The sequence below is a fragment of the Melanerpes formicivorus genome, unplaced genomic scaffold (genome assembly GCF_026170545.1).
Source record: "Melanerpes formicivorus ecotype bairdi unplaced genomic scaffold, bMelFor1.0.p_v2 SCAF_132, whole genome shotgun sequence".
Classification (NCBI taxonomy): Eukaryota; Metazoa; Chordata; class Aves; order Piciformes; family Picidae; genus Melanerpes; species Melanerpes formicivorus.
In genome coordinates, this window is record NW_027142484.1 from 311,689 (window position 1) to 334,152 (window position 22,464).

Genomic DNA, 22,464 nt, shown 5'->3' on the forward strand with positions numbered 1-22,464 from the left:
AGGGTTCCCAGCAGAGAAATCCCTGAGGGCTGTGTTCCAGCCTTGGCAGGACCTTCCTCTCCTCCCCAGCCCCATCTGGATGCCTTTCTGTGTGCCCTGTGCTGGATTCTTTGCTCCTGCTCCAGCAGGGGGCTGGGACTCAAAGACCTCTTTGGGTCTCTTCCAAGCCTGCAGTCCTCTGATGCTAACCTGTCCTGAAGGTTCAGACCAAGCCACACTCTTGCTCTAGCACTCCCTGCCCCCTGCAGCAGAACCTCTGCTGCTTACTGCTGGTGCTGCTGAGGGCAGCACACGGTGCCCGTGGCTGCGCCGGCCCAAGCCTGCCCCCAGCACAGCCCAGCCCCGGGACCCCGACTGCAGAGGGGCAGCGCAGGCAGCGCAGAGGGCCAGGGGGGGTCAGGGATGTGCTCAGCTTGCTGGGGGTGTCAGGGGTGTCAGGGGGTGTCAAGGGGGTGCTCACCTTGCTGGTAGTGTCAGGGGGGTCAGGGGGTCTCAAGGGGGTGCTCACCTTGCTGGGCGTGTCAGGGGTGTCAGGGGGTGTCAAGGGGGTGCTCACCTTGCTGGTAGTGTCAGGGGGGTCAGGGGGTGTCAAGGGGGTGCTCACCTTGCTGGTAGTGTCAGGGGGGTCAGGGGGTGTCAGGGGTGTGCTCACCTTGCTGGTAGTGTCAGGGGGGTCAGGGGGTGTCAGGGGTGTGCTCACCTTGCTGGTAGTGTCAGGAGGGTCAGGGGTGTGCTCACCTTGCTGGGGGTGTCAGGGGGGTCAGGGGGCGTCAGGGGTGTGCTCACTTTGCTGGGGGTGTCAGAGGTGTGAGCGGGTGTCAGGGGGTGCTCACCTTGCTGGAGGTGTCAGGGGGGTCAGGGGGTGTGAGGGGTGTGCTCAACATGCTGGAGGTGTCAAGGGGGTGCTCACCTTGCTGGTAGTGTCAGGGGTGTCAGGGGGGTGTCAAGGGGGTGCTCACCTTGCTGGTAGTGTCAGGGGTGTCAGGGGGTGTCAAGGGGGTGCTCACCTTGCTGGTAGTGTCAGGGGTGTCAGGGGGTGTCAAGGGGGTGCTCACCTTGCTGGTAGTGTCAGGGGTGTCAGGGGGTGTCAAGGGGGTGCTCACCTTGCTGGTAGTGTCAGGGGTGTCAGGGGGTGTCAAGGGGGTGCTCACCTTGCTGGTAGTGTCAGGGGGGTCAGGGGGTGTCAAGGGGGTGCTCACCTTGCTGGTAGTGTCAGGGGTGTCAGGGGGTGTCAAGGGGGTGCTCACCTTGCTGGTAGTGTCAGGGGTGTCAGGGGGTGTCAAGGGGGTGCTCACCTTGCTGGTAGTGTCAGGGGGGTCAGGGGGTGTCAAGGGGGTGCTCACCTTGCTGGTAGTGTCAGGGGGGTCAGGGGGTGTCAAGGGGGTGCTCACCTTGCTGGGGGTGTCAGGGGGGTCAGGGGGTGTCAAGGGGGTGCTCACCTTGCTGGTAGTGTCAGGGGTGTCAGGGGGTGTCAAGGGGGTGCTCACCTTGCTGGGGGTGTCAGGGGGGTCAGGGGGTCTCAAGGGGGTGCTCACCTTGCTGGTAGTGTCAGGGGTGTCAGGGGGTGTCAAGGGGGTGCTCACCTTGCTGGTAGTGTCAGGGGTGTCAGGGGGTCTCAAGGGGGTGCTCACCTTGCTGGGGGTGTCAGGGGGGTCAGGGGTGTCAGGGAGTGTCAGGGGTGTGCTCAACTTATTGGGGGTGTCAGGGGGTGTCAGAGCAGCCAGGGGGGTCAGGGGTGTCAGGGAGTGTCAGGGGTGTGCTCAACTTATTGGGGGTGTCAGGGGTGTCAGAGCAGCCAGGGGGGTCAGGGGTATGCTCACCTTGCTGGAGCTGTCAGGGGTGTCAGGGTGGGGGTGAGAGGGGTGGGGGTGATCACCTTGCTGGGGGGAGGAGGGGGTCAGGGAAGGGGGGGGGGGGGGGGTGGGAGGGGTGAGGGTGTGCTCAGCTTGCCAGGGGGTGTCAGGGGTGTGCTCACCGTGCTGGGGGGGTCGGGGGAGGTCAGGGGGGGTCAGGGAGGGGTGAGGGGGGTGAGGGTGTGCTCAGCTTGCCAGGGGGTGTCAGGGGTGTGCTCACCGTGCTGGGGGGGTCGGGGGAGGTCAGGGGGGGTCAGGGAGGGGTGAGGGGGGTGAGGGTGTGCTCACCTTGCCAGGGGGGTCAGGGAGGGGTGGGGAGAGGCGAGGGGGGCGTGCTCACCTTGCCGGGGGTCGTACTGCCGCATCTGCACCTCCTCGACGCATTCCGCCGGGAACCAGCCGGTCCTGCCCTTGACGGAGCCTTCCCAGAAGCCTCCTTCCCCGATGCTCAGCACTGCAGGGAGACACCGGCGGGGAAATGAGCGGCGCCCCGGAGGCTGGGGACGAGGGGAGGACGAGGAAAGGGAGAGCCCAGGGGAGCTGTCTGGGGGCAGGGGACGAAAGCCTCCCGGGAAGGCTTGGCCGGGAGGGTAGGGAGAAGCCCTTCGCAGCTGAGGCTGGGGAGACCCCGGCCCAGGCTGCCCAGGGAGGCTGGGGCTGCCTCCCCTCCCAGGCGGGATGCTGCCTGGAGCAAGCTGGGCTGGCGGGGGCTGGCCCTGCCCGTGGCAGGGGCTTGGAACGGGACGGTCTTTGAGGTCCCTTCCAACCCAAAGCCATGGCGTGCTCCTGTGCGGGGCTTCCTTGGGCGCTGCCCGGAGAGGCAGAGCGTGGAGCACAGCCACGCAGCCAGGGGCTGGCAGCAGGGGGCTTGGGCAAGAGGCTGCGCAACGGTGGGGCCCAGACATTGCCAGGGGCTGTGGTGGCACCGCCTCCTGCCACCTCCTGTGGCTTCTGACAGCCACAGAGAACTCTCAGCCCCACAGGGAGGCAGGGAAGGGCCAAGGGGACCCCAGAGGACACCCTGAGAGCTGGGGTGTCCTGCCTGGCCCGTGCTCGAAGCCCAGGAGCTGCCCCACTCGCAGGGACACCTTCAGCACCTCACTGCCACCACACAACCTCCCAGCCCACAAAGCCCTCGAAGCTCAGAGGAACACAGAGGGGATCCTGCAGCCTGCTCTGAAGGTCTGAGATGGAAACAGAGAACCCATTAGGAGTGTCCTCATTCAGCCTGGGAAGGAGCAGCTGGAGCTCCTCACCCCCCACCAGCAGCTGAAGGGATGGCTGCCAGGAGAGCAGGACAGCAGCTCATGAGGAGCCACAGGCAAAGCCACTGCTGCTTGTCCGCCTCACCGAGGCACTGGGGGCTCCAGAGAAGAGCAGCAGCACAGCCCCAGGCTCCCAACCCCTCTGAGCTCTCTGCTGTGGCCACCACAGCCAGCAGACGGACTTTGGGTGTCAGCTGTCCTCTCCTCCTTCCCTGCAACTGCATCCCCTGCTCCTTGCACCAGCAGGGTCTGCAGGACAGCTCTGGGTTGGTGGGGGACAGTCACAAATGCATCAGATGTCACCACAGGAACCTCTCCTATGGCCACACAGCACCCAGCTGCTGCTCCCACAGCACCCAGAAGAAGCACCACCAAATCCTCTGTGTGTCCAGATGCCCAGCACCCCAGCATGCTCCAGCAGGGGCACCCACAGCAGCTTGCCCCCAGGAGAACACTCTGGAAGGAGCAACCATGGACCTTCCTGTGACCTTCATGAGCAGCCTCCTGCCACAACTCACTCTTCAAAGCTCCTGACCACCACAAGAGGCTCCTGGCTCAGGAACCTCTCATTAGTGTCCCCCCCAAATTGTTGAACCTGCAGACAGTGACCACAGGACAAGCAGCAGAGTTCCCACAGCACCCAACCACCTCAGCCACCCAGCTCTGATGCTTTCTGCTTGGCTGCCCAGTGAGCACAAAGCACCTTTGGTAAAGCCATGCCACAGGAGAGTCCCCAGTCCCAGCATGCTGGGGTGGGAAGGGACCTCTGGAGCTCAGCCAGTCCAACCCCCCCTGCTCCACCAGGGGCACCCACAGCAGCTTGCCCAGGGGCACAATGGCCAGGGGGGGTTGGAAGGATCCACAGAAGGAGACTCCACAACCTCTCACAGCAGCCTGCTCCAGGCCTCCAGCACCCTCACACCAAACAAGTTGCTCCTGAGGGAACCTCCTGGCTTCCACTTGCTGTCCCTTGGCCCTTGTGCTGTCCCTGGGCACCACTGAGCAGAGCTTGGCCCCAGCCTCTTGCCCCACACAGCTCCTTCAGCTCCTGCTGAGCATTGATGCCTCTGGGGCTGCTCTTCTGCAGGCTCTCAGCCCCAGAGCTCTCAGCCTTTGCTCCTCACAGAGCTGCTCCAGGCCCCTCAGCATCTTCCCAGCCTCCCCTGGACTCTCTCCAGCAGCTCCCAGTCTCTCTGAACTGGGGAGCCCAGCACTGGCCCCAGGGCTCTAGGGCAGAGCAGAGCCCTCTCACCCCTGTCTTTGCCAGGAGATGGCTGCTGTGCACCTCCCTCAACCTCAGGTCAGCTCAGTGCTCCAGCCTGCCCCAAGGACCTGAGAATAGAATAGAATAGAATAGAATAGAATAGAATAGAATAGAATAGAATAGAATAGAATAGAATAGAATAGAATAGAATAGAATAGAATAGAATAGACCAGGTGGGAAAAGACCTTTGAGATCATCAAGTCCAACCTCTCACCCAGCACCATCTAATCAACTAAACCATGGCAGCAAGTGCCTCATCCAGGCTCTTCCTAAACACCTCCAGGGATGCTGACTCCACCACCTCCCTGGGCAGCACATTCCAATGGCCAATCTCTCTTGCTGGGAAGAACTTCTTCCTCACCTCCAGCCTGAACCTCCCCTGGCACAGCTTGAGACTGTGAGGCTGCTCAGCTTCCCCAGCTCTGTGTCACCACCTGGGACAGGTGGTGGTGGCTGGATGGCTTGGAAGCAGTCTAGGAGATGCTGCAGGTCAGCCAGGAGTGCTAAGCTTTTGGTGGATGCCTTGGAGCACCTTCTGGTGCAGCATTTGGAGCTCAGAGAAGCAAACTAAGGAGGCAGCAGCCTGTGGTCACCATCCTAGGTGCAGCCATGGGATGGGTTTGGTTAGCATCATAGAATGAGTCAGGGTTGGAAGGGACCACAAGGATCATCTAGTTCCAATCCCCCTGCCATGGGCAGGGACACCCCACACTAGATCAGGCTGGCCACAGCCTCATCCAGCCTGGGCTTAAACACCTCCAGGGACAGGGCCCCAACCACCTCCCTGGACAACCCATTCCAGGGCTTCACCACTCTCATGCTGAAGAACTTCCTCCTCACATCCAGCCTGAATCTCCCCACCTCCAGCTTCATTCCATTCTCCCTAGTCCTATCACTACCTGAGATCCTGAGAAGTCCTTCCCCAGCCTTCCTGTAGGCCCCCTTCAGATACTGGAAGGCCACAATTAGGTCACCTGGGAGCCTTCTCTTCTCCAGACTGAACAGCCCCAACTCCTTCAGTCTGTCCTCATAGCAGAGGTGGTTGGCAAAGACCTCCAAGATCAGAGAGTCACAGAATGAGTTGGGTTGGAAGGGACCTCCAGAGGCCATCCAGTCCAACCCCCTCTGCACTCAGCAGGGACATCCTCCACTAGATCAGGCTGCCCAGAGCCTTGTCCAGCCTCACCTTGAATATCTCCAGGGATGGGGCCTCAACCACTTCCCTTGGCAGCCTTCTTGCAGTGTCCCAGGATCCTTGAGTCCAGCCCTTGACCTAACACCCTGCAGCACCCCCTGGATAAGGAGACCTCCAACCAAGCTCCTACCATCCAGGAACCCCCCCCAGGATGTCTTGGGATTTGGCTTTGGCACTTGAGGAGGCATCAGCAGTGCCTAGCAGAGGAGACACCCAGCTGGGTTCCTCAGCTCCCCAGCAAGCCCCTGGCCAGCAGCTGAAGGAGAGGCTGACGTGGGCTCTATTTTTAAACCTGCATCATCTGATCTGCTGCTGTTCTCTCCAGCTGCTTCTCCAGCTCTGTGATCACACCTCAGCCCTGGGGCTTGGGTGGCAGAAGTTCCATCTCCATTGCTAAGCTTGCCCAGGAGCCTCAACTCAATGAGAACCTGGCAGCTGGACAGCTGCTTCCCTCTGAGGTGGCCACCAAAGGTCTGCAGACAAGCCCTGAGACCTGACCCAGCACAAAGGCTTGGAGGCTGCTGGGTCCCATCAGGTGCTCACAAGAGATGAGGAACCTCCTGTGGCTGATCCCTTTGGCCAGGGGATGGCAGGGATGGATGAAGCCACCAGCAAAGCACAGGGACCCCTGCAGTGTCAACTCCTGGGGCTGCACTGCACCCAGCAGGAGGAACAGGGCTGGCCCAGCAGCTCCTGAGGGCCCTGTGCATGAAGCCCCCAGGCAGATGACACCACTGCAATCCAACAACCAGGAACTGCTCCAGAGATGGACTCTTGCTTGGCTGTGATGATCCCAAAGGTCTCTCCCAAGCTCACCAGCTCCAGCATTCTTTGCTATCAACCCAGTTTGTCCCATGGGGGCTCTGCAGGTGTCCACCAGCAGCTGCTCCTCATCCTCACCACAGCAGGAGGACCCTGCCCCTAGCATCCCCCCACTCCTCAGCAGGGGCTTGGACCACCTGGGGTGGCAGGGTGAGGCCTGCCCCTGAGCTGCCCTCTCAGGTCACCTCTCCAAGCAGCCCCTTCCCACCAGAGCTGAGGAGCTCTGCCCTGGAGCCCACAAGGCACCGTGGTGGCCACAGGCAGCTGGCTGCTCTCTCCTGGCTGTCTCTGCTGGGCCACACACAGGGTGGCAGCACCACTGTGGGCAACCAACCAGGCTGCTGCCTGCCACCTCCTGGCCTCCAGGGTCCCTCCTAAGACCTCCTTGTGGGGTCCCTGCATGAGCAGCTCCAGCTGGCGGCCCCCAGCCGGAGCACTGTGCCAATCAGCCCTCCCGAGGGAAAGAGGGCAGCAGGTTCTCCTCTCCTCCTGTCTTGGCAGCCTGAGGGGCCTGAGATGTCCCTGCTGGCTGCAGGGGGCTTGGACAAAGATGACCTTGGGGGGTCCCTTGCAACCAGCCCAATGCATTCTGTGACCCAAAGGATCAGCAGCCCCCAGCAAGCAGGAGTCACAGAAGCAGAGAATCAATCAGGTTGGAAAAGGCCTCAGAGATCATCCAGCCCAACCTGCCACCCAACACCTCATGGCTGCTGAACCATGGCTCCAAGTGCCACATCCAGGCCCCTCTTGAACACCTCCAGGGATGGGGACTCCACCACCTCCCTGGGCAGCACATTCCAATGGCAAATCTCTGTCTGAGAAGAACTTTCTCCTCACCTCCAGCCTAAACCTCCCCTGGCACAGCTTGAGACTGTGTCCTCTTGTTCTGGTGCTGGTTGCCTGAGAGAAGAGACCAACCCCCACCTGGCTACAACCTCCCTTCAGGTAGTTGTAGAGAGTAATAAGGTCTCCCCTGAGCCTCCTCCTCTCCAGGCTAAGCAACCCCAGCTCCCTCAGTCTCTCCTCACAGGGCTGTGTTCCAAACCCCTCACCAACTTCGTTGCCCTTCTCTGGACTCCTTCCAGCAAGTCAACCTCCTTCCTAAACTGAGGAGCCCAGAACTGGACACAGGACTCAAGGTGTGGCCTAACCAGTGCAGTGTACAGGGGCACAATGACCTCCCTGCTCCTGCTGGCCACACTGTTCCTGATGCAGGCCAGGATGCCATTGGCCCTCCTGGCTGCCTGGGCACACTGCAGGCTCATGTTCAGCCTACCATCAACCAGCACCCCCAGGTCCCTCTCTGCCTGGCTGCTCTCCAGCCACTCTGACCCCAGCCTGTAGCACTGCATGGGGTTGTTGTGGCCAATGTGCAGAACCTGGCACTTGGATGTGTTCAATCTCATGCCCTTGGACTCTGCCCATCTGTCCAGCCTGTCCAGGTCCCTCTGCAGAGCCTCTCTACCCTCCAGCAGATCAACTCCTGCCCCCAGCTTGGTGTCATCTGCAAACCTACAGATGATGGACTCAATGCCCTCCTCCAGATCATCAATGAAGATATTGAACAGGCTGCTTGCTCCCAACCCTTCACTGTCTGTGGGAATGGCCTCCAGGCTCAGCTTTTGCATCACCTTCCCAGGGATCAGAGTGAGAGTGAGCAGCCTGGAGCTCTGCCTGAAGACAGCAGGGAGAGTTTTCACCCAGTCCCCAGGAACCTCTCCTGCCCACCATCACCTGCCCAAGCTGATGGGGAAGTGACCTGGCAAAGCCACCAGGCAGCTCCCTCAGCACTCACTGCTGCAGCTCATCCTGCCCAAGGCCTTGTGGCTCCTCCACTTCCAATGTTCTCCAACCCTCAGCCTCCTCCCCTTGCCAAGGGCCACCCCACAGGTGTCAGGGGCCTGGGGCTGCTGAAGCAAGGTCCTGACAGCCAAGGCTGAGGTGAGGAAGGTGGTTCCTCAATCTCAAGCAGCCCATTCACACCCTCCTTGCTGCACAAGCTGCTCCAGAAGGAGAGGAAGTGTGCAAAGCACCCAAGGAGGGTGGTAGGGCGAGGAGCAGATGGTGCCGAGGAGCTCTTGAAGCTACAGCACCTCAAGAGCACAGCACTCAGGGGCCTGGGGGCAGGCAGACCTCCAGGAGCCACCTGGATGCCACCTCCCAGCACCTCTCCTGCCAAGCCTCTCCCCCAAGAAACCTCCTCCCTGCCCTTCTGCAAAGCCACAGAAGGGTTTGAGTGACCCCCAAGGGTCATCCAGTCCCAGCCCCAAGTCAGGCTCATCTCCTGCAGCACCAGGCCAGAGGAAAGCTCCTGTGGCACAGCGCAGCACCACCCCCAAGGGCCGGCAGGGGAATGCTGGCAGCAGGAGCAAGGGATGGAGCACTGGAGGGCCACAAATCAGCCCAGCAGAGCCGGCCAGGGGATGCACACCAGCAGCAGCCCTGAAGGTCGCTGGTGATTTGAGGAGCTATCAGGACGGTAATGAGGCATGGAAGCCTCTGAGCTGCTGCCAGAGCGTGAGGAGAGCACCAAGCAGGGCAGAGCAGAGCACCTCTGCAGCAGGCAAGCCTGGCGATGGCTCTGGAGAGCACAGACTGCCCAAGAGAGCTCCCACTGCCAGCTCCCAGGCTCTGCTCCAGCCAGCCATGGCCTGCAGCTGATAGAACAGAACAGAATTAACCAGCTTGGAAGGGACCTTTGAGATCATTGAGTCCAACCTACCACCCAGCACCATCTGATCAACTAAACCATGGCACCAAGTGCCTCATCCAGGCTCTTCCTAAATACCTCCAGTGATGGTGACTCCACCACCTCCCTGGGCAGCACATTCCAATGGCCAAGCTCTCTTGCTGGTAAGAACTTCTTCCTAACATCCAGCCTAAACCTCCCCTGACACAGCCTGAGACTGTGTCCTCTTGTTCTGGTGCTGGGATGAGCTTCACCAAGGAAGAACTTGAGCAAGGAAGAACTTGAGGGCTGGACCTTGGCAGAGTCATAGAATGGGCTGGCTGGAAGGGACCTCCAAAGCTCATCCAGTCCACCCCCTGCACTCAGCAGGGACATCCTCCACCAGAGCAGGTTGCTCAGAGCCTTGTCCAGCCTCGCCTTGAATATCTCCAGGGATGGGGCCTGAACCAACTCCCTGGGCAACCTGTTCCAGTGCTCCAGCACCCTCATGGTGCAGAACTTCCTCCTAATGTCCAACCTAAATCTTGTTCTGGTGCTGCTTGCCTGGGAGAAGAGACCAACCCCCACCTGGCTACAACCTCCCTTCAGGTAGTTGTAGAGAGCAATGAGGTCTCCCCTGAGCCTCCTCTTCTCCAGGCTAAACAACCCCAGCTCCCTCAGCCTCTCCTCACGGGGCTGTGCTCAAGGCCTCTCCCCAGCTTTGTTGCCCTTCTCTGGACACCTTCCAGCATCTCAACATCTTTCCTAAACTGAAGAGCCCAGAACTGGACACAGGACTCAAGGTGTGGCCTAACCAGTGCTGGGCACAGGTGTTTAGAGGCTCTGCAGATGTGGTGCTTGAGGTGGTGTGGGCTTGGCAGAGGAGGGTTAATGCTTGCACTTGATCAGAGAATCAGAGAGTCACATAATGTTCCAGGCCAGAAGGGACCTCCAAAGCTCATCCAGTCCAACCACCTCTGCAGTCAGCAGGGACATCCCCAACTGGATCAGGCTGCCCAGGGCCTCCTCCAGCGTCACCTTGAAGATCTCCAGGGAAGGAGCCTCAACCACCACCCTGGACAACCTGTGCCAGTCTTCCACCACCCTCATAGGGAAGAACTTGTTCCTAACATCCAATCTAAATCTGCTCTGCTCTGAAGCCATTGCCCCTGGTCCTGTCCCTGCAGCCCTTTGCAGTCTCTCTCCATCCTTCTTGGAGCCCCTTCAGGTACTGGCAGGCTGCCCTTAGGTCTGCCTGGAGCCTTCTCTTCTGCAGGCTGAACACCCACAGCTCCCTCAGCAGAGCAGCTCCAGCCCCTGATCATTTGCATGGTCTCCTCTGGACCCTCTCCATCAGCTCCATGTCCTTCCTGTGCTGAGGGCTCCAGACCTGCACACAGCACTCCAGGTGAGGTCTCAGCAGAGCAGAGCAAAGTGGCAGAATCACCTCTCTGGCTCTGCTGGCAGTGCTGCTTTGGATGCAGCCCAGGCTGTGATTTGCCTTCTGTGCTGCAAGCTCACACTGCCTGCTCCTGGCCAGCTTCTCATCCACCAGCACCCCCAAGTCCTTCTCCTCAGGGCTGCTTTCCCTCCCCTCCTCCCCCAGTCTGTACTGACAGTGAGGATTGTTCAGCCCAGGTGCAGAGCCCTGCACTTGCCCTTGGTGAGCCTCATGAGGTTCCCCTGGGTCACCTCTCCAGCCTGTCATCTTGAAGTGATTCTGGACTTCCATCACCTGGATGAAGAAGCCCCAAGTGGAGCTGGGTTTGCCTACAAGGCTCCTTCCAGCTACTGCTGCAGGATGCTGGAGGAAAAGCCCACAGCAGCTGCTGACATCATCTTGGCTTTCTCCCAACCATTCCTGAGGGCTGGCCCCTTGGCTCCCTTCTCCTCTCACATCCAAGGCAGACATTCCTGCTTGATCCACCAGGTTCCACCAAATCTCCTTCTCTGGAGACCTTCCAACCCCCCCACCCCAGATGTTGTGCCCCTGGGCAAGCTGCTGGGAGTTCCCCTGGGGAGCAGGGGGGGTTGGACTGGCTGAGCTCCAGAGGTCCATTCCCCCCTCCCCATGCTGGGATTCAGGGATTCTGTGACCTGCCCCTGCATTCCCCCCAGGCCAACTGCAGCTCTTCTCCACCTCCAGAGCTCCTGCCCAGCCCACTGCAAACCTCTCCCCTTGGAGAAAGCCCTGGGAGAGAGATCCTTGAGGTGCTGTGGAAAGTGCCCAGCTGCAGTGCTGCTCCAGGTGACACAGCCCTGCCCACAGCCTCCCCAGAGCTCCTTCCACTCAGCCCAAAGCCTTTCAACCCCTTAGACCCTCCACACAGGACCACCCCAGCAGCTCTTTCAGGTGTCCCTTGGCCACCTCCAGGTGTCCACTGCCAGCTCCTCTGCTGCTTGCCCCTACAGCCCTCAGCTCCATGAGCAGGTCCTGCTGCCTCTCTGCTGCACAGCACAAAGCAGCTCCCTCCAACCTGCCAGGCCTCCAGGTCCCACCAAGAACAACCTTTCAGGGGGGCCACCACCATCACTGCTGCCCAGGACTCTCCCTACCCCCAGGATTGCTCCTACCACCTCTGCTCCTCCTGAAGCTTCCCCCTTCCTCCACAGCCTCCCAGAGCAGGAGGAAATGAAGGAAGAGGAGAAAGCCAACCCGTGGTGGCCCTGGCTTGCGCCTCTCCTGGGGGCTGCTCCTTGCCCAGAGCAATCCAGAAGCTGCCTCCTTACCTTGTCCCTCAGGCACAGGTCTGCCCCACTCTGCTCTGCTCCAGGTTCCTCCCCACAGGAGATGGGCAGCACCCAAGCTGCTCCTTGCTCCTTCCCTGGCCAGCCCCAACCTCACTGCCTGCTCAAGAAGTTTAGAAGGAGCACAAAGAGGCAGCTGGCAGGGCAAGGAGCAGGCTCTGACCACCCTTGGCTGCACCATCTGGCACCTTCAGATGCAGGCAGCTCCAAGCAGCTCAGCTCAAAGGCCTGGGGCCACCAGAAGTCCCCAGGAGCAGATGGGATCCACCATGAGATTGGAAGGGCAGCAGCTCCTACAGGCAGTGCCAAGAGCAGGACACTCTGCCCTTGGCCCCACACAGCACATGGCCCAGCAGCAGACAAGGCACCAGCTCAGCAAGGCTCTGGCACCCTCCTGCCCTGGGGCACTGCTGCCCTGCCTAGCTTCATGCCTCTTGGGGGACACCTCTCCAGGGCTGCCCTGGAGGTGATGGCCACTTCATGCCTCTTGGAGGACACTAAATGCAGGCTGCCCTGGTGGGGATGGCCACTTCATGCCTCTTGGAGGACACCAAATGCAGGCTGCCCTGGTGGGGATGGCCACTTCAGGACTCTTGGAGGACACCAAATGCAGGCTGCCCTGGAGGTGATGGCCACTTCAGGACTCTTGGGGGACACTAAATGCAGGCTGCCCTGGTGGTGATGGCCACTTCAGGCCTCTTGGAGGACACTAAATGCAGGCTGCCCTGGTGGGGATGGCCACTTCATGCCACTTGGAGGACACCAAATACAGGCTGCCCTGGTGGTGATGGCCACTTCATGCCTCTTGGAGGACACCAAATGCAGGCTGCCCTGGTGGTGATGGCCACTTCAGGACTCTTGGGGGACACTAAATGCAGGCTGCCCTGGTGGGGATGGCCACTTCAGGCCTCTTGGAGGACACTAAATGCAGGCTGCCCTGGTGGGGATGGCCACTTCATGCCACTTGGAGGACACCAAATACAGGCTGCCCTGGTGGTGATGGCCACTTCAGGCCTCTTGGAGGACTCCTCTCCAGGGCTGGCCTGGCGGTGATGTCCATGCCATGTCTGCTGCTAACCACACCTTGGGAACAAGATCTGCTTGAGCAGGCAAGGGAGCTGGTGAGCAGGCAGAGAAGGACCTGGTTTGGTGGCACCCAGCAGAGGTGTCCCAGTGAGGAGCAGCACTGCCCAGAGCAGCAGGCAGGAGGGGTGGGGAGGGCTCCTCTCAGCAAGCTGCTCCAGAACTGCCTGGGAAGAGGCTACCAAAGCCCAAGGCTGGTCACAACCTTAAGCTCCTGAACCTGCCCGGGAGCCCAGGAGAGCCCTGGGGGGACTGCAGAGGTGGCTCAAGGTCTTGCAGCTTTCCTCAGGCCCCAGCTCTGCTCCTCACCTGCAGCAGCTTTGCTGCTGGGCTGGGGCCTGGAGGCAGAAGGAGCTTCTGGGGGGCACGGGGTGGGGAGCAGGGGGGGAGGGGTCCATCCATCACCCCAACAGCAGCTTGGGAGGCAAGCTGAGCAGAGCCTGCAGAGCTGCACCACCCCAGCCCTGCAGCTGCTGCTTGCCATCCTGTGGCTGCTCAGCCCCCAGCAGGCTCTCATCATGCCCTAATTAAGCAGTGATTGTGCCCAGTGCTGCCAATCAAGAGCCAGCAGGGCCTGGCAGAAGGGAGGCAATTCACTGGCTCCCAGAAACCCTCACCAGGGCTCTGCAGCCCCAGCCCTGCCCCAGGGGCTGCTGCCAGCAGAGGAGACTCCAGAAGTGCCACCAAGGAGCTTCCAACAGCGTGGCCACAACCAAAGGGGGGTGGAGGAGGTCGTCTCCTGCTGTCCATGCTCATGCTCTAAAGCCCTTTGCCCATGCTCAGTGCCCTCTCCTGCCAAGGTGGCTCACAGGACCTGATGGAGATCCTCTGGGAGGTCTCCTGGCACTGCATCCTTCAGTAGGGCTCATGGCAGCTGGCACTGAGACAGGGAGAGGTGAGGGACAGCCTGGGTGGGTGGGAAGGGACCTCCAAAGCTCCTCCAGTCCAACCCCCTGCAGGCAGCAGGGACATCCCCAACCAGAGCAGGCTGCTCACAGTCCCAGACAACCTCACCTGGGATGGTGTCAGGCATGGGGCAGCTCCCAGCTCTCTGGGCAGCCTGGGCCAGGCTCTCACCACCCTCAGGGCAAACATTTCCTGCCTCTCCAACCTGATCTCTTGTATGCCCAGGTGACTGCCTGGTGGATGTGAGGCAGGCTGTGGATGTAGTCTGCCTGGACTTCAGCAAGGCCTTTGACACTGTCCCCCACAGCAAACTCCTGGCCAAGCTGTCAGCCCATGGCTTAGACAGCAGCACTCTGAGCTGGGTTAGGAACTGGCTGGAGGCTGAGCCCAGAGAGTGGTGGTGAATGGTGCCACATCCAGCTGGTGGCCAGTCACTACTGGAGTCCCCCAGGGATCAGTGCTGGGCCCTGTGCTCTCTAACGTCTTCACTGATGATCTGGATGAGGGCATTGAGTCCATCATCAGCAAATTTGCAGATGACAGCAAGCTGGGGGCAGGAGTTGATCTGCTGGAGGGTAGAGAGGCTCTGCAGAGGGACCTCGACAGGCTGGACAGATGGGCAGAGTCCAACAGGATGGCATTCAACAAATCCAAGTGCCAGGTGCTGCACTTTGGCCACAGCAACCCCATGCAGAGCTACAGGCTGGGGTCACAGTGGCTGGAGAGCTCCCAGACAGAAAGGGACCTGGGGGTACTGATTGACAGCCATCTGAACATGAGCCAGCAGTGTGCCCAGGTGGCCAAGAGGGCCAATGGCATCCTGGCCTGCATTAGGAATAGTGTGGCCAGCAGGAGCAGAGAGGTCATTGTGCCCCTGTACTCTGCACTGGTTAGGCCACACCTTGAGTACTGTGTCCAGTTCTGGGCCCCTCAGTTTAAGAAGGACATTGAGACACTTGAACGTGTCCAGAGAAGTGCAACAAGGCTGGTGAGAGGCCTTGAGCACAGCCCTGTGAGGAGAGGCTGAGGGAGCTGGGGTTGTTTAGCCTGGAGAAGAGGAGGCTCAGGGGAGACCTCATTGCTCTCTACAACTACCTGAAGGGAGGTTGTGGTGAGGAAGGGGTTGGTCTCTTCTCCCAGGCACCCAGCACCAGAACAAGAGGACACAGTCTCAAGCTGCAGCAGGGGAAGTTTAGGCTGGAGGTGAGGAGAAAGTTCTTCACTGAGAGAGTCGTTCACCATTGGAATGTGCTGCCCAGGGAGGTGGTGGAGTCCCCATCCCTGGAGGTGTTCAAAAAGGGATTGGACGTGGTCTCTTCCAACCTTGGTGATTCTGTGATTTCTCCCTTCTCTCCACTCTGAAGCTCCCTCTCTGAGTGCCAAATCCTCACCCCTGCTCCTGGCACAACAGCCCTGCTCAGAACTCTGTCCCCAGCTTTCAGCTCAGCACTGCAAGGCCACCAGAAGGTCTCCCTGGAGCCTTCTCTTCTCCAGGCTGAACAACCCCAACTCTCCCAGCCTGGCCCCACAGCAGAGGGCTTCCAGCATGGCTGTGGCCTCCTCTGGCCCTGCTCCACCAGGTCCCTGTCTGTGCTGTGCTGAGGACCCCAGAGCTGCCCCAGCACTGCAGGTAGGACTTTGCAGCTCTGGTGGTGCCTCCCCATGCTGCTCACCTTCAATGCACACAGCTCAGACCCCTAACCAACCTCAACTCAGATGGTGCCAGAGGTGCTCCCACCTCTCTTGGGCAACTTGGGCCAGGCTCTCACCACCCTCAGGGGCAAACACCTCACACAATTGTTCCTCTTGGCGAAGACCTGCAAGCTGCTGGTGGCCAGATGTCAGCCTAAGAGCCCCATGGCCATCAAACCACCTAAAGCCATGGCAGAAGAAGTCAGTGGACCTCTCCCCCTCTCCTGCATGCTGGAGGGGATGGTGGCTATGCTGGGAAGGCTGGAAGGTGCTCCAGGCCCTGTCTGTGCTGAGGTCTCCAGAGCTGCCCCAGCACTGCAGGGGGCACTTGGGAGCTCTGCTGGTGCCTCCCGTGGCTGCTCAACCCCAGGCCACCTGCTGATGGCTGCAGGGCTCCCAGGCTGCCTGTGGCTGGGGGCAAGGCAGCAGCAGCAAGAGCTGCTCCAGATCTGGGGCATGGGGGAGCAGCAGAGCTCTCAGCCAGCTCCCACCTGTGGCAGCAGTGCCAGGCTGGCAGCCAGGAGAGCTGCAGGAGGAGCTCCAGCCCCCTGCCAAGCCGCAGGCAAGCTGTGGTGGTTCCTGGAGGAGGAGTCCCCCAGCTCAGGAAATCCCCTGGCTGCTGCCTGCCCACCAAGGAGCTGCAGGGGGGGAAGCCCTCAAGGCACAGCAGGAGGAGGCCAGGAGGCTGGGCCAGCTGGTGGCACTCCTCCATGGGCTCACTCAACCGAGCCCACCCCCAGGAGCCCTGCAGGAGCAGGAGCTGGCAGGGACTGGGAGCTGCAGCCCTGAGACACTGCCCAGCTGAGGGAGCCTGGCCTGGGACAGGAGGTGCCCCCAGATCCAGCCCAGAGGGCAGAGGATCCTCACAGATCCACCCCAGAGGGCAGGGGGTGCCCCCAGATCCAGCCCAGAGGGCAGAGGATCCTCACAGATCCACCCCAGAAGGCAGGAGGTGCCCCCAGATCCACCCCAGAGGGCAGAGGATCCTCACAGATCCACCCCAGAGGGCAGGGGGTGCCCCCAGATCCACCCCAGAGGGTCAAGCCCCCCCAGGTGTGAGCAGGACAGCACAGAATGTGTTGGGTTGGAGAAGACCTTGAAGCTCCTGGAGCCCAACCACCAGCCCAGCACTGCCAGGGCACCACCAACCCATGGCGCTCAGCACCACAGTTCTGAAACCCCTCCAGGGATGGGGAGTCCAGCACTGCCCTGGGCAGCCTGGGCCAGGCCTGGACAAGGTTCAAGGGGCAGAAACTGTTCCCCATGGCCCAAAATGGCCAAGCTCAACCTCCCCTGGGGCAGCCTGAGGCCAGCTTCTCTCATTCCATCCTGAGAAGGAGGAAACAAAGCCCCACCTGGCTCCAAGCTCCTTGCAGGGAGCTGTAGAGAGGCAGGAGGTCTCCCCTCAGGCTCCTCCTCCCCAGGCTGATCTCCTGTGCCCTGCCACATCTGCTGGCACTGGGTGGTGGAGCTGGCACAGCCCAAGCAGCCCTGCAGCCACTGACTCAGCCCTGGTGCTGGCATCTCCAGCCAGCCCTGCCAGGCTCAAGGAACAGCAAGAAGGCAGGGGGGAAGGGCAAGAAGGCAGAGGGGGGAGGGCAAGAAGGCAGGGGGGAAGGGCAAGAAGGCAGGGGGGAAGGGCAAGAAGGCAGGGGGGAAGGGCAAGAAGGCAGGGGGGAGGGGCAAGAAGGCAGGGGGGAGGGGCAAGAAGGCAGGGGGGAGGGCAAGAAGGCGGGGGGGAGGGCAAGAAGGCGGGGGGGAGGGCAAGAAGGCGGGGGGGAGGGGCAAGAAGGCAGGGGGGAGGGCAAGAAGGCAGGGGGGAGGGCAAGAAGGCAGGGGGGAAGGGCAAGAAGGCAAGGGGGAGGGCAAGAAGGCAAGGGGGGAGGGCAAGAAGGCAAGGGGGGAGGGCAAGAAAGCAGCAGACAGGCAGAGGAGGTCCACAAATGACCTCCATCAGGACACAGTGTCGGCAAGTTGGTCCCCACGGAGCAGGAGCCTCCTCCTGCCACCCCAGGCAACCAGAGCCCCTCAGTGTGGCTGCTGGGGTGCTCCCCACGGAGCAGGAGCTTCCTCCTGCCACCCCAGGCAAGCAGCCCAAGGTGTGGCAGAGCCCTGCTGTGAGTCAGCAAAGCCCAGGCAGGCCCCCGGGCAGCATCAGCAGAGCCAGGAGCATTCCAGAGCAGCTCTGGCAGGGGCCTGCAGCAGCATCGATCAGGGTGGTGGAGCTGCCAGCTTCTGCTGCTCACATTCTGCTTCCAGCAAGCTCTGCTGTGCCTGCACTTAACTCTTTAGGTGACTCCTCCAACACCCAAGCACTTGGGGCTCTCCACCCTCTGCAGGAGAAGCTCCAGCCAGGCCTGGAGCTGAGCTGAAGCCCAGCTGGGGGCTCACCTCCAGAAGGTTTTCTCAGGCTCTCAAAGCAAGCAAAGTCTTGGGGGATGGCCTCAGCCAGGCAGCCAGGGCCAGCTGGGGCTGCAGGGCAGGGACACTCAGGGATGGCCTCAGCCAGGGCCAGCTGGGGCTGCAGGGCAGGGACACTCAGCTTTGGCAGCAGCAGCTCTCTGCCCCTGGCAGGGAGCCCTACATGGAAGCCAGGCTGGAAGCCAGGCTCGGTGCCACTGCCCCCAGAGCTGCAGGGCCAGGCCTGGAGGCCACACAGTGCCCCTGGCTCCCCTGGGCACACAGCTCCTGCTCCATCCCAAAGAGGAAACAATGCTCCTGGGCCTCCTCTGGGCTGCCCCTGCTGTGTCCCAGCCTGGAGTGAACCACGGGCTGGGCTGGGTTGGAAGGGACCTCGAAGCTCATCCAGTTGGTGCCATGGGTTAGTCATGGGGTCTGTGGTGACAGCTTGGCCTTGATGGTCTTTGAGGTCTCTTCCAACCTTGCTGATTCTGTGATACTGTGAGTTCCAAGCCCTGCCCTGGGCAGGGACCCCTGCCAGCAGCCAGCTTGCTCAAGGCCTCATCCAGCCTGGCCCTGGACAGCTCCAGGGAGGGGGCAGCCACAGCCTCCCTGTCCGTGCACAGCACCCCCAGGAAGCTGTGTCCCTCCTGCCCCTCCTCCAGGGTGGGCAGCTGTGGTTGGCCTCCCATGCCAGGGCCACAGCAGATGCCACAGGGGGGAGAAGCAAGCCTAGGAAAGCCCAGGAGCTGCTCAGCTGCCCACTCTGCCCTGTGACCATAAGGGCAGGAGCCCACCACTGCCCCAGGGCAAGGAGGAGGCCAATTGCACCTTCCCCTAGAGCTTCCTGTGCCACCAAGCAGCTGGCTTCAGCAGCAGGAGCCAGGCCTGGGTTTGAAGCCACCTTCCCCAAGCTGTGCTGAAGGAAGGGGCTGGACACCAGCCTGGGGTAAGCTTCCCCTGCAGGCACTGCAGAGGGCTGCTGGGTTGGGTGGCCCTCAACTCCAAGCTCCCCCAGGGAGGTGGTGTTGGGTGCAGGCGGAGGTGCTGGTGGCACACAGCACCCCTGGGGGCAGGTCTGCTCCCCACACAGCTCTCCAGGCACATCCTCACAGCCCATGGGACTGGGTCTGCAGCCTGTGTGGCTCCTGCCCCTCCTGAGCCAGCTCAGACCTTGCATCCTGGCGTGGAAAACCCAACCAAGCAAGGCCCAAGAGCCCAAAGAGTGGCTGGGAGCTCCCAGCATCTCCTGCAGAAGAAGCAGGGGGTGGGGGAGGCAGGGGCTGGGGGGCTGGGGGAGCTGGGGCTGGGGGAGCTGGGGGGCTGGGGGGTCCTCTCCCCAGCCCTTCAGAGACCCTCCTGTCTCCAGAGAACTTCTTCCTCCCCACAGCTCCCACCAGACACCACAGGAGGGATGCACACCTACTTGGCTGGTCCTCAAGAGCCCTACACCAGGGAAACCTTAGGGACTGGGGGGGGAGAAACCAGCAGGGTGGGAAGGGAAGGTCCCATCACATCTTCCACCCACACCCCAACCCCATCCAGGCTACAGAGGAGAAGCCAAGGGAAGGGGAGGACAAGAGGAGTCCCCAGAAGGGTTCTGGTGCTCTACAGAGGAGAAGCCAAGGGAAGAGGAGGACAAGAGGAGTCCCCAGAAGGGTTCTAATGCTCTAAAGAGGAGAAGCCAAGGGAAGGGGAGGACAAGAGGAGTCCCCAGAAGGGTTCTGGTGCTCTACAGAGGAGATGGCAAGGAGGCAGAGGGAAGGCTGAGGAGCAGGGGCAGGGCACAAGCAGCTGATAGTTACCCAGGTGGCGAAGCTGCCGGTCTGCTGCGCAGCGTGGGAGGAGAGAGAGAAGATGGCACAGGTGGGACAGAGCCAGGCAGAAGAGACACAAGTGGAGCACAGCTGGCACCACAGCTCAGCAGGGGCACTGCCTGCTGGAGGCTCCAAGGGGTCTGAGCTCCTGCACCTTCTGACCACACCATGCCAGGACACCACCCCTGGACTCCCCAGCCCCTCATGGCCTCATCAAACACCACCCTGCAAGCTCCTGCCAGGCCAGGCCAGCAGAGCAAACTCCACTGCTGAAGGAGCACCCCCAGCAGACACAGCCCAAGTGTCCCCCCTGTGCTGCTGCCCAGCAAGGAGATGGAAAGGACTTGAGCACAATGGCCGGGGGGGGTTGGCAGCTCAGCCAGTCCAACCCCCCTGCTCCACCAGGGGCACCCACAGCAGCTTGCCCAGGGGCACAATGGCCAGGGGGGGTTGGAAGGATCCACAGAAGGAGACTCCACAACCTCTCAGGGCAGCCTGCTCCAGGCCTCCAGCACCCTCACACCAAACAAGTTGCTCCTGATGGAACCTCCTGGCTTCCCCTTGCTGTCCCTTGGCCCTTGTGCTGTCCCTGGGCACCACTGAGCAGAGCCTGGCCCCAGCCTCTTGCCCCACACAGCTCCTTCAGCTCCTGCTGAGCATTGATGCCTCTGGGGCTGCTCTTCTGCAGGCTCTCAGCCCCAGGGCTCTCAGCCTTTGCTCCTCACAGAGCTGCTCCAGGCCCCTCAGCATCTTCCCAGCCTCCCCTGGACTCTCTCCAGCAGCTCCCAGTCTCTCTGACCTGGGGAGCCCAGCACTGGCCCCAGGGCTCCAGCTGTGGCCTCAGCAGGGCAGAGCAGAGGGGGAGCAGCTCCTCCCTTGCCCTGCTGGCCACACTCTCCTCCATGCCCCCTCAGCAGACTCTTGGCCTTCTTGGCCACAAGGGCACATTGCTGGCTCCTGGGCAACTCGGTGTCCCCCAGCACTGCCAGCTCCTCCTCCCTGGAGCTGCCTCCCAGCAGGTCACCCCTCACCTGCACTGGGGCAGGGGTTCTGCAGGGGCAGGACCCTCCACCTGCCCTGGCTGCACTTCATGAGGGTGCTCTCTACCCAGCTAAGCCAAAATGAAGCACCAGATCCAAAAAGCAAGGAGAGAAGGCAAGGCAGGAGAGCAGGAAGCAGTCCCCTGGCTTGACCTGCACCAGCAAGCTCCTGAAGACAACAGCAGCATGGAGCCAGCCATGTGGCTGAGCTGCTCTGCAGAGCTGCCCACACACACACCCCACACAGCCAGCAGAAGACAAGAGCCATGGGGAGCCTTGGGGAGCCATGGGGAGCCTTGGGGAGCCATGGGGAGCCATGGGGAGCCTTGGGGAGCCATGGAGAGCCATGGAGAGCCTTGGGGAGCCATGGGGAGCCATGGGGAGCCTTGGGGAGCCATGGGGAGCCTTGGGGAGCCATGGAATGGTCTGGCTGGAAGGGACCTCCCAAAGCTCATCCAGTCCCACCCCCTGCAGTCAGCAGGGACATCCCCAACTAGATCAGGCTGCCCAGGGCCTCCTCCAGCCTCTCCTGGAATATCTCCAGGGAAGGAGCCTCAACCACCTCCCTGGGCAACCTGTGCCAGCGTTCCACCACCCTCATAGTGCAGAACTTGTTCCTCACATCCAATCTAAATCTGCTCTGCTCTGGTTTGAAGCCATTGCCCCTGGTCCTGTCCCTGCAGCCCTTTGCAGTCTCTCCCCATCCTTCCTGTAGCCCCCTTCAGGTACTGCCAGGCTGCTCTTAGGTCTCCCCAGCTCCCTCAGTCTGTCCTTGTAGCAGAGCAGCTCCAACCCCTGATCATTTGCATGGTCTCCTCTGGACCCTCTCCATCAGCTCCATGTCCTTCCTGTGCTGAGGGCTCCAGACCTGCACACAGCACTCCAGGTGAGGTCTCAGCAGAGCAGAGCAAAGTGGCAGAATCACCTCTCTGGCTCTGCTGGCAATGCTGCTTTGGATGCAGCCCAGGCTGTGATTTGCCTTCTGTGCTGCAAGCTCACACTGCCTGCTCCTGGCCAGCTTCTCATCCACCAGCACCCCCAAGTCCTTCTCCTCAGAGCTGCTTCCTCTCCCCTCCTCCCCCAGGCTGCATTGATAGACACCGTGGTGCTACACCAACCCTGCTGCAAGCACAGCCTGGGAGCTCAGCCCCAAGTCCTGCTGCTCCAGTGGCAGGTTTGGGTCCCCCCCCATGGCCACAGAGAAAAGAACTGGGACATTGCTGAGGTCACACTGAGGAGAGGCTCAGGAGATGCTGCCTTGAATTAATGAAGCCTCTTCTAATTCTGGCAGAAGCAGAGGGACAGATGCCAGCCTGGTGCACACCTAAGAGCATCTGACATGAGGAGCATCCAAGGAAAGGCACCAAAATGGTCCCTGCCCCCCTCCTCCCCAGACTCCAGCAGCTCCTCTCTAGAGGTCATCTCCAGCCCCATCCCAACCCCACATTCCCTTCATGGCTGCAGGGAGAGCCAGCTCTGACATGGCACCAGGAGGTGAACCCATCCTGTACTCCAAGGGTGGTCTGCATACTGACTGCCAAACCCCCTCCAACACCCAGGGAGGGTCCCACCAGCCAGCAGGGCACAGGGGCTTGTAGAAACACCCCACAGCTGTCTGCTGAGGGATCCACAGCCTGCAGAAAGCTGAGAGCTTGTCCTGTCCCTTGCTCTTGGGAGAAGAGGCCAACCCCACCTGGCTGCAGCCTCCTTG

The 22,464-nt window shown here is 61.3% G+C and overlaps 1 protein-coding gene across 2 annotated transcripts in view; it reads right to left on the reverse strand.

Moving 5' to 3' along the window:
* SHANK3 (SH3 and multiple ankyrin repeat domains 3) overlaps positions 1 to 22,464 on the reverse strand; it is a 253,022-nt gene that overhangs the window by 109,652 nt on the left and 120,906 nt on the right. For both annotated transcript variants that reach the window (XM_068168106.1, XM_068168105.1), the window contains exon 14: positions 2,194 to 2,307. In XM_068168106.1, coding sequence (XP_068024207.1) covers positions 2,194 to 2,307 — 114 coding nt within the window. The remainder of the gene's footprint in view (positions 1 to 2,193; positions 2,308 to 22,464) is intronic.